The sequence below is a fragment of the Stegodyphus dumicola genome, chromosome 2, assembly GCF_044657685.1.
Source record: "Stegodyphus dumicola isolate Sdum_Otavi_A_Nest chromosome 2, ASM4465768v1".
Taxonomy (NCBI): domain Eukaryota; kingdom Metazoa; phylum Arthropoda; class Arachnida; order Araneae; family Eresidae; genus Stegodyphus; species Stegodyphus dumicola.
In genome coordinates this window covers 190,474,867-190,489,242 of record NC_140769.1, presented here as the reverse complement: position 1 = coordinate 190,489,242, position 14,376 = coordinate 190,474,867, and the positions used below count along the sequence as shown (strand labels likewise).

At 30.6% G+C, this 14,376-nt stretch overlaps 1 protein-coding gene across 2 annotated transcripts in view; it reads left to right on the top strand.

The window, feature by feature from the left end:
- LOC118197614 (nucleolar MIF4G domain-containing protein 1-like) overlaps nucleotides 1-13,890 on the top strand; it is a 156,178-nt gene extending 142,288 nt beyond the window's left edge. The window contains exons 12-15 of one of the 2 annotated variants that reach the window (XM_085811574.1): nucleotides 1,276-1,409; nucleotides 1,499-1,663; nucleotides 7,888-8,019; nucleotides 13,549-13,890. In XM_085811574.1, the coding sequence (XP_085667700.1) occupies nucleotides 1,276-1,409; nucleotides 1,499-1,663; nucleotides 7,888-8,019; nucleotides 13,549-13,833 (716 nt within the window). In that variant the 3' untranslated portion in view covers nucleotides 13,834-13,890. The remainder of the gene's footprint in view (nucleotides 1-1,275; nucleotides 1,410-1,498; nucleotides 1,664-7,887; nucleotides 8,020-13,548) is intronic. The other variant, XM_085811575.1, reaches the window with a different exon arrangement.
- Nucleotides 13,891-14,376: the final 486 nt, after the last annotated feature.

Here is a 14,376-nt window from a genome sequence, read left to right as displayed (position 1 = left end):
TTATTTTGCACTTTTAGTCCGAATATTATGCTTTATCTTTTCTGTCCTGAAATCCGCAAAATCCTAAAATCCGCACAACCTCTGGTCCCAAGCTTTGCGGATTTCTGGACTTCTACTGTACTTTTAATGAATATTTTTTAATAAAAAAATTTTTTAAAGCTCCCATACATACTTATAACTAACTACCTAATTAATTATTTGTAACTCACTGCTCAATGTTAGAAGTTACCTTGTCTGCATTAAAGTGAGTTATTGCCTTTTCTTAACCCTTAGTGGGGACTCAAGATACAACATAAAGTGTAAAAATTAATATAAAACATTATTCCATACAGTTAATGAGACTTAAAATAATATAAAACAATTTTTAACCACTGATGCTGCAGTGGCTTTTTGGAACTTCACAGTATGTTATCTGGGTTACAGCTTCAATAACTCTGTGTAAAACTGAAAAACTAACTGGGTCAGACAGACATAGTATGACTAACTTTCAACGTTTACTAACCATTCCAAAATCATTTACATCTAGTCTGATCAACATCCTCCCCCATCTTTCTTTCACTTAGGAAGTAGTAGCATTGCAACAACCAGGCATTTGGTAAAGAATCATGCTGATTATGATTTTACTTCTTATTTTAATCTATGCCACTTGACATGTAATCTGCATAGACCTCTGAAGCAGGCATGATGAAATGATACATTAAAGAAAGAATCAATAGCCAACTGTTAGTAAAACTTAAATAAAATATCATCAATCATCTTTAAAATATATGGGACAGTTATATGCAAAATATAAATGTTTCTCATTAAGAAAACAATTAATCTCTATGAGATGCTTACTTTAAAAGGCATATCCCGTACACTCTCATGAAATTCAAAAACAGAAGTAAACAATTAAAAGTTTATTCAAAATCATAAGAAGATAAAAAATGATACAAATTTAAATTAAATTTCAAAACATGTAGTTAATTAGAAATTTAAAGTTCAAACTAGTATGTTAAAATAACAAACTTGCCTTCAAAATTTTAAAACCAAATGGCTGGAAATTCAAGTATTAAGTGATGGAAGTAAAAAGGGTCGTCATAAAAGTGCAGTTTTCTATTTAAAAGAAAGTTTAGCCTAAATTGGCGAGAAAATTGGAAATCTTCTTGGTGATAATACATAGAGAATTAAAATTAAATTATTAAAATAGTGCTAAAAGCGTCTATTAGGCTTTTTAATTTACTTTTAATTTATTTTGAATTTATATATATATATATGTATGTTGTTTTTTCTTAGAAACAGAACCTGAAGATCAAACATGTATATTGCCTAAAACCCACATAAGTGAGAAAATACTCGAATTAGCTCAGAGACATCACATGAATACCGAAGCTCGCAAATCTATTTTTTGCATAATCATGACTGCAGAGGTAATGATTCATTAATATATAATAGTTTATCATTAAATATCCAAACAGATTTATAAGGTGATATTTGTTTATGCATTATATTTTAATAGGATTACATGGATGCATTTGAGAAATTATTGAAACTTAACCTTAAGCAACAACAAGAGCGGGAAATTATAAATGTTATTATACATTGTGCATTACAAGAAAAAACTTATAATCCATACTATGTGTTCTTATTGGGAAGATTCTGTAATTTTGCAAGAAAGTATCAGGTATGATTTTTCCCAATTTATTTCTATGCAACATTTTAATTAAGTTAGAAAAATTTTGTTTAAAGAAAGCATCCATTTTTAAACAGTATGTAATATGAAAAGAAACTCATTGGGAATAGAAGATTGACACCTATTATTTTAAGATGTTATATTTACTCTGTACATTAATAGAATGAATGCCCTGTAAATATCCATGTTGTGTTCTGTACATGGTGATGAATGAAATTATAATGTAGAGAGGAATGGCTTACATTTGGTTCATATCTAGTTATTAAAAAAATGCTCTGAAAACCATGGTTTTTCTATATCTAAAGCTGTGATAGGTAATATTGTCAAGAAGAAAGCAAAAAAAAAAAAAAAAAAAAAAAAAAAAAAAAAAAAAAAATGTCAAAGTTTGATTTCATGTTGAGAAAGTATTCCAAATAATGTAGCCAAGGAAAAAAAGGAATGTTTTCAAGGTTGCAGAGGTAAGATTTTTAATATTAAAAGAAAGTAGTCAAATGAAAGAACAATTACAAAATCATTAAAATGCTTGCCATCAACTGTAAACATAATGGTTGCTGATTTGAATTTGATAAAGGTGAAAAAAGTAATGTGGTCTTTCTCCGTGACGTAGCACCAATGCACTGCAGAATTCTTTATGTGAAACATATATCTGAACAAAAATATAAAAATGTCAAAACAGGTGAATCATGAGTATATTTAAATAACTGTAATAAAAAAAGATCCATTTATTATTATCAAAGGGGTTAAGAAATCTTAAAACATGGTTCAAAGAATCTGAAGAAAGTTTTTCGAAGAGATTTATGATTGTTGTTGGTTTTTCGCATAACGGCAAATTTAAAAATAAAGAGAGTGGCAGATTGTACCAACTCCACATATTATCAGGAACATATTTTATACCTACTTTTCAAATATGAATTAACTACTCTTCACACACAAAGCCATCAGTCAATAGAATTGCATCAAGTCAAAGCAAGTAGCCGCACGTCAAAATCCATTGTTAATTTTCTGGAAAAAAATAGAATAAGTGATGGGTACTAAGGCTGTGCTGTTCGCTTATATCACTACTAAATTTCTTGATGTATCACCCACAGATTTTGGGATTTTTGAAAGGGGGACTGACCAAAGGTCAATCAACATCTCTCCTTGGACTTTGGAAAGTTCTTCAGGAGGAATGGGATAAAATATCTCTTTCAATACTACAAAAAGCATTTTCTTTGAAATCATGGTGTAAAAAGCTATGGAAGAATAAGGGTTATCAAATAGAGCATTTAAAACACAAAAAATTTAGGTAAAATACTTCTGTAAATACAATTAAATTCATCTAAAAATGTGGTAACGGCTGCTGTATATTTCATGTTTTCTTTGAATTTATTTTTTGTTTGCCACAACTGTGTTCAGACTATCATGTGGTTGCTTTGAGAGTTAGCAAAGAGCTCTTAAATTCATTGGTTAGTGAGAACCTTGCTGTTTCACAAAAGCGATTTGACTCCTTTAATTTCTGAACATAATGTAAAAAAATTAAATGCATCAAGCTAAATCTGTAAAAAGTTGTTTTGTTTGAATTATATGTTTATGTAGTGCTCTTATTAGAAATTGTTTTCCAAGAATAAAATATTGAGTTTGAAAATTATTATTTCTTCCAGAGAATAATTATGTAACAAAAATAATCACACAATTATTCTTCCATCGAATAAAAATTTGAAGATATAATTTTCAGAATTCTGTAAAATTTTACTGGATTGCTATTGTGTCTTTCAAATAGGATTTCAACTGTCCGGCTCAATGTGATTTTGTCATTTTTAATCTATTTCTGCACTGTAATAATCTTATGTTGCTAATTTTAATTATTTTATACCTTTATATATATATATATATATGTACCTTTATATATAATTCGATTTCTTGCCAAATGTAGTGCTTTAGTTTGGGCACTGAGAAGTTTTAATGAATATTTCAAGACAATATAAACTGCAGCAAGCACTGCCTATCCATAGCAATACACTTAATCAGTCTTAATGTACAAGTTACAAGCTAATTTACAGATTCAGTTTTTATACTAATGATTTAGAAAAACAGTTTGGAATAAACACCAAAATAAAAATATAATACAGTATAGGAAAACCGTTGGCATTCAAAAGAGATTACAATCTGCTCAGAATGGAGAAATAAAGGTCTTTTATGCTTTCCGAGGGAATCTTGAACCATTCTTCCTGTAAAACTTTGGCAGATTCAGTTAATGATGGTGGCGGTGAATAGCACTGATGCATATTTCTCTGGAAAATAGCCAACAAAGTCTCAGTAATACTGACTGTGGTGGCCTTGGTTGATGTGAAAGATACATCGCAAGATTGGCACAATTTTTGCAGGCCATCCCTTGCATTTTTCCAGTAGAGGCTTTTTCAAACTTAGTGCAAAGTTTTCATTATTCTGAAGTGGCCAATTGTTGGAGCTATTTAATTCTCTAAGGACATATGTGAGATCTTGGAAGTATCAGCTGCCATAGGAATAACTTTCCTTCATCTGATCTGAACACCCAGTTCAAGACAACGTTTTTAATAAGAAATGAGTCTCAGAAAGTCCAGTATTGTTTTGTCATTGGACTGTAGACTGAAATGTCCCAGCAGGTGGATTTCCTATCTGAAGACTCCATTAATTTAATGTCATGATGTCCAAACATGATGTTAGCATTTAATTTTCCATCGATGTGGATTTTATCCCTGGACACAGTCTGAAGAGTAACGCAGGGCAGCGGCCAGAGGAGTTCGTCTTCCAATTGTTGAGGCAAATCTCTTCAAATGATTGTAGCATTGGCTCCTGTATCAATGGCAGAGTTGCCAACTCTCCCGATTTTCGACCGCTCTCCGCCAACCCGATTTACATTATATTTCTCCCAACTTTTTCTTATTCTTAAAATTTCTCACGATTTTTATTGAACTTGGCTTAATACTTCGTTATATGAACAAACAAAAAAAAAAAAAAAAAAAAAAAAAGTGATTTTGGAAGTCTGAAAGTAATTGAATTTTATCTAGATTATATCTAAAACAAAACCTTGCGAATCAGGTGAGAATTTGTGCTTTGTGAGTGAGAGCATACGTATCCAGAAAAGTCGTTCTCCAGTTCTCCAATGGGCATCGAGCTCCACTGCGTGTCATCTGGCATGTATCAGCCAATGAACACAAAGCAAACTCAAGGCTGTTATTTGTATGTTCTTTAGTTATTTCGTTCATCTTGACCTGAGTTGTGTGAGTACTCGTGCCTTCGGGAAATAGTTTTAGAAATTATCATCTTTTGTTATGTCTGTGAGAAAGGTGAAATACTAGTTAAATTTCAAAAATTGTACACAATTGACTTTCCTTCCATTATTCCTCAAGGAAATTAATAAATTTGCGATGTCAAAAAATCGCATCTGTCGTTGCGATTTTTTGATTTCGCTTGGTGGAAGGGCAGATGTTCTCAAACATGTGTGTACACAAAAACACAAGGACAACATGAGTTGTTTTAAAAAAAACAAAAAATTAATTTTTTTTTTTTTTTTTTGGAAACAAAGGATCAGAAAGTTATTAAAGCAGAATGTCTGTTCTCTGCCTTTTTACTCTTTTTACTGGAGCACAAGCTGCCACTGAATGCATTAGATCTCGCTACAGCTTTATTTAGAAAAATGTTTCCCAATAGTGAAATCGCTAAGAAATACTCAAGTGCAAGGACCAAAAAAGGTTCAATTGTTAAAGAAATGAGTTTGAAAAATAAATCTTCAGTTATTGATTGCATTAACACAGCTCCGTTTTGCCTCTCTACTGATGGAAGCAATAATACCGATTCAAAACTGTATCCAATTGTTGTTTCTTTTTTTAATCCAGAGTCTTCAGAAATTGAGTGCAGTTTACTTTCTGTCCCCGCTTTAGAAGAACATTCGACATGCTTTAATATAGCACAGCTAATTAGTAAAACTGTAAAAGAAAATGCAGTCTCTCTGGATATTTGCTTAGCACTTGGTGCTGATAATGCACCAGTAATAGTAGGCTCGAAGACTAGTGTTGCAGACATCTTGAGAAAGGAAAATTCAGATTTGCAGATTATGAGGTGCACCTGTCCCCTCTTAAATTCAGCAGCTGAAAAAAGGGCAGCTTCTTTACCAATAAATGTGGATGAACACATTGTTGATATTTATTATTATCTTGAAAGGAGTTCTAAAAGGAAGGAAAAATTGAAGCAGTTCCAACAGCTGCATAATACTGTTTAACACAGTTTTACAAAGCAGAATTCCATTAATTCATGTTTTGCAATCAATGATTTATGGTCTGTTTAAAGACATTTTATCAAAGTTTGTAAAACCAGTCTGTGTTTTTGTCTTGTAATTCTATATATGATGTGATTTATGGTGAAATAGAAAATCAGAAGAAAGCTGAAGATTTCGTAATAAGAGCTGCAACTATAAAAGTAGTAGAAGAACTTTCAGAAGAAGACAAAAATAAGATTTACCTTCATGTTAGGAAGTTACTTCTGTCGAGTATGTGATTACATACTACATAAATTTCCAGTCAACGATCAAGTGATTTTGCATGTTAAAGTTGCTGATGTTTCTGCTCTAGCAAATGCATCTTTTTCTGATATAAGGTACTTTTTGAACAGATTTCCTGTGTTTCTTCATTTAGTCATGAAAGATGAATATTGATGTTGCCACTGATAATATTGTAGTCTCAATTTTGCAGTTTACAATTAGAAAACTTGGAGGAAGTTATAAAATCAGCTAGGATTGACACCTAGTGGAGTTTAATTGCAAAACTGAAAGGTGCTGATGGAATTTTAAAATATAGTGAACTGTCTAGAATTATGTTGGCCATCTTGACAGTTCCCCATAGTAAATGCAGAGTGTGAGAGGATTTTCAGTGTTGTTTTGAAAATGAGTACTAAATTTAGATCTAATATTAGTGATGACACATTAGAAAAACTTTTTTTAGTGAAAGCAGGCCCATGTGGCAATTGCTATGAACAAAATTATGAAGTTTCTTTCTGAAAGAAAGCAAAATCTGCCACTGTTTATACCATTTGTACAAAAACTGATTAAAGTTTTTTTTTTTTTTTTTTTTGTTTTGTTTTCTTAAACGATGCAAGTAATAAAAATGTTTTTTATGTGGAAGGTATTTTTGTGATGCTTGCATTTAAGAATTAGTAACTATTTAAAGTTAATTCATTATTAAAAACCATATTTTTATCATTTAAAAAGTCTTTTTAACATTGTGAAAAATCTCCTGATTTTTTAGTGTCATAGGTTGGCAAGTATGCCTCTAGATCATAATTGCTCTTTATTTCATAAATTACAGTTTCATATTTTTAATTTTATAATTTCTGCATGCCATCTTACCAGATTTAAATTGAGGATCTATAATCCGGAAAAACCCCTAATCCGGAATCGCTGAAGTCCCGATGAGTCCGGATTAAAGACTTTATACTGTGTAATAAGTCATACACAATTGGCAAATTTTTGTGTTACCATAATTAATTTACCTCTCAGCGCAGCCAACGTGCACTATGCAGATAGATTGGAATTTTCTCAAAACACACCTGGAAAACCTGGAAAAGTCAGGGAATTTCATTCTCCTCTTTGAGTGGCAACCCTGACTAGGGATCAGGCACTAGTAGAAGTGAGCAGGATACCAGAATTTCACCATTGGTCATATAGGTATAATCCCATTGCACTTCCTGTGCAATTCCATCCTGGTTTTGATGGAGGGAGTTCTAATCCCTGTGCAGGGAGACAGATCCGGGGTTTCTCCCTCCTGTTCTTTTACCAATAAACCACCTTAAAAGATATTCAACTTACCAGTATTTTAAATGCCCCCATATTGCATACATACAAACATACATTCCTTCTCCCGAATTTGAACATGGATTTAACAATGCAATAGTCAGCATTACTAACCTTTATAATAGTCAAGATATAGAACTAGGCAATAGAAAAATTAGGTTTGAAAATTTTAATATAAATATAATTTCTCTTAGAAAGCTTTGCATGAGAAAAAGGCCTTCCACAGGTGGCCAAGTGGGCTTCATTAATCAGTTACCAATCCAATCTTTGAAATCTCAAAAGTGAAGCTGAGTTTATGCTTTCTATGCATATATCAGAAATAAAATGTATGTAGTTTATTTACCAAATAAAATATTTAAAAATAGCTAATATATTTATTATCTAAAATTATGTTAGTTTCTGTTTTTTCCAGATCTGTTTACAGTTCTCATTGTGGGATAGGTTTAAAGAAATAGCAAAGATGAAATCTTATCAGTTGAATAACCTGGCACGTTTATTGAGTCATTTATTCACTACTGGAGCATTACCTATTTCTGTGTTAAAAGTAATATTTATTTTAATTTGCTTTCATTTGCATCATAATATTTATATTGTTTGTACTAAGGAAAGTTCTTAAACAGATGGCTTTCTGAAAAACTTAGTGGTGATAATTTGCATTCAAATATTTAATTTGCATACTGAATACTATATAGCTTAAAATTCCCATTGCAAACTTATTGACACGTATCATATTTAAATTAATTTTTTATTAATACATGTTTATTTTTCTTTTGTATTGTTAATGCAATTCTTAATGCATAAATAGTTAATTTTTTTCCACAGAAAACTGTTATTCATTACCTTCTAGTTTCCATGTTATTAATTGTTTACAGAATAAAGATGGTAGCTGATATAAATATAGAATGAACTCTCTGTAAAGTCATAACCCATGGTTTATACCAGGGGTCTTCAAATTATGGCTTGCAGGCCTAATCTGTCCTGCCAGTGGCATCAATCCGGCTCGAAATTATTGTTGTTATTGTTGCTGTAATAAGTTGGATAAAAAAGCACATAATTTAAAATTCTGATCTAAAATTTGATGGATCTATGTACTGTAGTTTTATTACAAAGCAAGAAATATGCATACGTTTATGCAGAGTCTTCATTATTTATATATTATATAGATGGTAGCTGATATAAATATAGAATGAACTCTCTGTAAAGTCATAACCCATGGTTTATACCAGGGGTCTTCAAATTATGGCTTGCAGGCCTAATCTGTCCTGCCAGTGGCATCAATCCGGCTCGAAATTATTGTTGTTATTGTTGCTGTAATAAGTTGGATAAAAAAGCACATAATTTAAAATTCTGAAAGTTTTCAGATTTTATATTACACCCAAGGGGGATTTTCTTTAGCATTTTGTATGTTACTTTTATTTATAAAATATCATGTTATTTGCACTTAAACGATTAAATTCAATTCAACAGCAATATCACAAAATAATTTAAAAAGAGCTTATTTTTAAAATTTCCGATGCACAATCTCGCGTGCTGAAAATAATTTTTTCTTTTTCTGTGCATTGTTGCCATTGCTTGCTTTGAAATCATTGAGTTGGTTAACAAAAACTCATAAATGGTTTACAAAATATGAAATAGGTAATAAAACAAATTCCAAATTTGGGCTTCCAGATGCCTGAATTCAGGTAGAAACGTACGTTATTTAAAATTTGATGGATCTATGTACTGTAGTTTTATTACAAAGCAAGAAATATGCATACGTTTATGCAGAGTCTTCATTATTTAATTTCTTTAAATATAATACAGGATGATACTATTTGGTGGCAACAATTTAAAAAGTGAAATGAAAAAACAAAATTAATAGCCCTTCTGGGCTAACACCTTGTGGGCTAAAAATAACTCAGTTTTATTTCCTTGCTAGGTAAAGCTTAACGACAAGTGTCCATTTGTAAAAAATATTAATGAGATTTATATAATTGTGATTTTCCACTGACAATAATTTGTAGTTATGGACCAATTTTACTTGCACCAATTATGGAAAGAGATTTAAGATGCCGACCTGTTAACTTAGATCTTAAGCATTCTTTGTGTACTTCATTTTGGAGAGTGTTTTCTCGCACAAATAAGTAGTATCAAAACCAGAAAACAACTGACAAGCAAATTTATGCAAATTATCATATTGTACCAGTGAAAGGCTCTTATAAAATTCCAACAAAGAAGAGTTTCAATATTTGTTCTCACTTATATGTAGTTCAATAATTTCCATTTGAAGTTTGGGTGCTAGGGTTTCAATGTCAGTATCAAAAGTATTTTGAAAAACATTTGCAGTGTCATCAAAGTCTTATCAAAATTTATCTTCAAAGTACTCAAAGCTTTGATTGCAAGATGAAGGAAATTCAGTCTGAGTAGTGTGGTTGAATATTTTACATGTTTTTAAATGTGTGAAACATTTTTTACGTAATTGACATTGAAACAGTATTATTTTCTACTGGAATGATTTGATATTAGTGTATAAATCAGAGACAAGCTGGTTTTCTTCTTGCAATCTCAAGTTCAGTTCTTTCATATGTTTTGACAAATCGATATAGAATGCTAATTTAAACAGCCATTAACTATTTTGTAATTTGACAAAAGGACAATGCTTTTCATTCAAAAATATTTTGATCACTGCTCGAAGTTCAAAAAAGCATGCAAAAGTTTTCCCGCAATAAAGCCAATGTACAGCTGTATGATGCGGTACGTCATTTTCTCAAATCTCCTTCAATAAATTCACAGAATTGTCAGTGATTCAGCCCAGTAGATCTGATGAAATCAACTACTGATATGACTGGTTTTAGAATTTCAGCCATATCTAAACATTTCCCGCACAACGACTGTTGATGTAATACTAATGGTTTTGAACTACCATCATTTTCTACAACCTTTGATCAACCGCTCCTTTATTTTTAACACACATGTTTCTGCCTCCATCAGTTGTAATAAACTTCAAGTTTTTCCACTGAAGGTTCTTTTTATTAATATCATTTTCAACTCCCTTAAAAATGTTTTCCCCTATTCATTGAATAAAAATCAATACCTAAGCAGTATCTGACACACCTGTTGACTCATCCAGGGGCGGAGAACACCACTTAATATGTTAATTTTGTAAGACAGTTGAGATGATATATTTTCTGTGACATCTTCTACGGTGTTTGCTAACAAACTGACAGTTTTGAAAAAATTTACCATTTGGGCGCACATTTGTTCTACTGCGATTACCCATTCTTTGATAATTTCTCCATCGGTGAATGATTTTTCATGTTTTGCGACTTCAAGAGCCACACGAAAGCTGGCATGAGTTGCAGCCTCTTGTTCAATACTGACTTTTGTAAACAAATATTGCAGCGATTATCTGTGCTTCAAAGCTTCAAATTTTTCAGTCCACAACCTTTCTATTGTAAGTAATGAGTAATTTTGAAAATGTTTCATTCATAATGACATTTAATGTTATATTCTTTGACAATGGCTATGGTTTCATTGCAAATAAAACATAGTGCCTTATTACTGGACTGAATTACGAAATACTAAAAGTTCCATTGATCTTTGAATATTTTGCGCTCACTGTCTATTTTTCACTTCTTTTTGCATATTGGTAAATCGTATACAAAAACAACTAGTCAAATCAAAATTATGTTATGTATGAGCATTGGGCTGTTCGAAGATGTCTTTTAAATAGGGTTATACACTACTTTATTTCACAAGAGATAGTTTCGCTTCCTTCACCTTCCCTAGAATGTTTAATTGTTATACTGTGCTTTCAAAAGGACTACTAGTGTCATATATTAGCTGTTAGCTTATAGAGGGTATTTCTGCTTTTGTTCAGCAAATTAAAACGGTTTTGGCCGTTGGTACTTACTCAAGTGACCAAGTATGACCTTAAGGCTGGAAAGTTTGAAGACCCTTGGTTTATACCATTTCAGTCTTCTCTGGAGGTGGTCAATTTAGAGAGGCTGACTCTTGATGATGGCAGTTATTGATTTGTAGAATGTATTTATATTATTCAGAGCTTTTAGAATCTATTAATGAAATATACTAAAATAGAAGCATGGGTGTTGGTTTATTAATAACATTATATTATTAAAATTACAAGCCAATCACAATGATGAAGAAGCAAAATAAAAATCTTAGTATGTATGTGACTTAAATACCTTAATTTTCTCAAATTAATATAATTATATTTATTCAGAAATTAATGTAATTAATATTATTTTCTCAGCTCTTTGTATATTAATTTTTTCAGATACTGCAAATTTATATATTTTAAACTTTGAAAAACTGATCTTATATGTGAAAAAAGTATTATAAAACTTACATAATATATATTTTAGTAATTTAAAAAAAAAAAAAAAACTTGCTATTCTGGCAATGAAATTTGCCTGCTTAATTTTCGCCTGTAGTTAACCAGTTCTTTTCTAAAACTATTGGAGATTCATAAATAAATCAACTATCTTATTATTTCCTAACCTGCTACTTAACTGCTTCAGCTTGTTTAACAAAAAAAATTAGAGCTAATAAAAACCATAAATTTCTGAATATAAGCTTAATTTCTGAATAAAGCCAAAAGTGCACTTTTCTTCAAAAATTTACCCAAAATTCAAAAAGTGAAGTGGGTGGGAAGAGAAATTCTTACATGGTAGACTACAGATGATCACATTTGATGAAAATTCTAACAATAGTAAACTTCTCACCATTTCCCTATAAATGAAAAACAAGTTCAAGAGGGGAGAAAGTGGGGTGCAAATTTCGTCAACATCAGAGTTTTCGTTTTGTGTAGGGCAGACAAAATTAGGATTACAAATAATTTCGAGAATGAAACAATTAATTTTCATAAAAAGAATATTACATTTAATTTTAAAATTTTTCATAAACTTACGAAATACGAGCTAAAGAAATAAGTACTGTATTTGACAATTACGGCTTGTTAATAGGAAAATACCTAGGGTTTTTTCCATGATTAGTGGATCCATACATAAGTCAACCCCCATAATTTAGTTTTAAGGAAAATTCCAAAAATTCTGGTCGTATATACAACATTTAATTCTCATCATCAGAATTTTCAATCTGCATACCATTTGACATTCACTTTAGACATGCAGATGTTTTTAAGCATCTGGATCATAATAAATAGAGTATTACTAACAGTGTTTTTTCCTTTTCATCTAAAGCTAGAGCTCCCAATAGGGTTGTTATTGACTCCTTGGAGGTTGATAAAATTTTAAAGGGAGTCAATGATGATCAAGGGGTTGATAGCTGAATATGCATCGTCATAATCAAGATACTTTTGATGTAAAAAAATATTTATAATGTTATTTATTGATATAAATTTAGGTACATACTTCAGGTGATTCATCAAAATTATTTTTAACACTTAAATTTATAAATAAATATACATTAAAGCATTTTTATCATTTTTAAACAAACCTATCTTTTATTGTTATGGAAAATTGTAATTATAATTGGCGATTCTGATGGTAAGAAGATAAAGTGACTGGTTAATTATGACCAATCAAGGCTTGCATACAGTAATAATTTTTGTTCATACGATATGTAATAAAGCCCCCCAGTGGATAAGGGAACAAGTTGATGGAAGTTCGTTGTTTGTCTGGCTCAATTGCAGCAAACAAGCTAGGTGTATGGGGCTTTGTAGTTCTCCAGTCATGTAACATGAAAATAATACAGTTTCTCTTAGAAAGTCCTCCATCTGAAAGTAGAGAACCTCTTATGCTTTATCATGATCATTAACCATTCGTATAAATAAACTCTGATGAAATTTTAATTTTCAAGGCAGTAAAAGTTTTTAACACCATTAAATATCAGTATAAACAATTTTATTTCCTTAAAATTTGGTGATATATGGACTGAAATATTGCATTCACACAATGTGATATTTTAGTAAACAAGTATGTGTGAATATATCATATTTAACTAACTTTATAGCAGTGTGTATTACTCCAGTTGGCTGAAAATAATGTTATCTTTATTTGCAATATTATTATGTTATTGAGAACTCATATTTATTGATATTTTTCTCTTTTAGGTTATTCATTTTGCTGGAATGGACAAAACATTAATTCGATTTTTTCGTCAAATACTTTTAGCAATTTTATTGCATGATTCTGAAGAAATCTGTACAAAAGTATTCGAACGCATTGCCCCCGCAAAGAACTTAAATTTACTACGAGAAGGCTTAAAACTTTTCATGCATTACTTTCTACTACAAAATCAATCAAAATATGAACCAGAAGTTGCACAGAAATTACAGGAAAGAGTCAAATTAGCAGAGAATGCCTTGAATTCAGCAAAACATGCATTTAAGTTGTAAAATATTCATTTGTATCTATTGTACTATATATTAATATATTTTATTTTCATTACCTTTTGTCTTGCATATTTCATGAATTATTTTATGTATGATGTAAAATTCCATGTACATATTAGAAAATATTAACCATGCACTTTGAAAATATTGATATATACTAATTTTGATGAAACAAAAAAGAAATATCACTCTTTGAAAATATATTTTATACATATATGGATTCTTCCTAATTAGCAGTATGCCTCTTATATAAATAATTATAAGTAAACTTTGTGAGAGCTCTGAAAGGGTGGCTAAGATGGGTGGAAATGGGAAAGTTGTTAATGCACTAATGACATTTATCTCGCAGTTTAAAAATTAATTTTTTTAAAACAAGTATGTGTTAAACTTGTAATTTTTCACTTTTTATCAAGAATGGCCCATTGATTTTTTATTTATTTATTTTGAAGAGAAACATACTAATGCTGAATTTAACAGTTGGTAACAAAGCAGTTTTAGATTGGTATAGATTTTGAATAAAACTCAGTTAATTTTGAGGGTGATCAG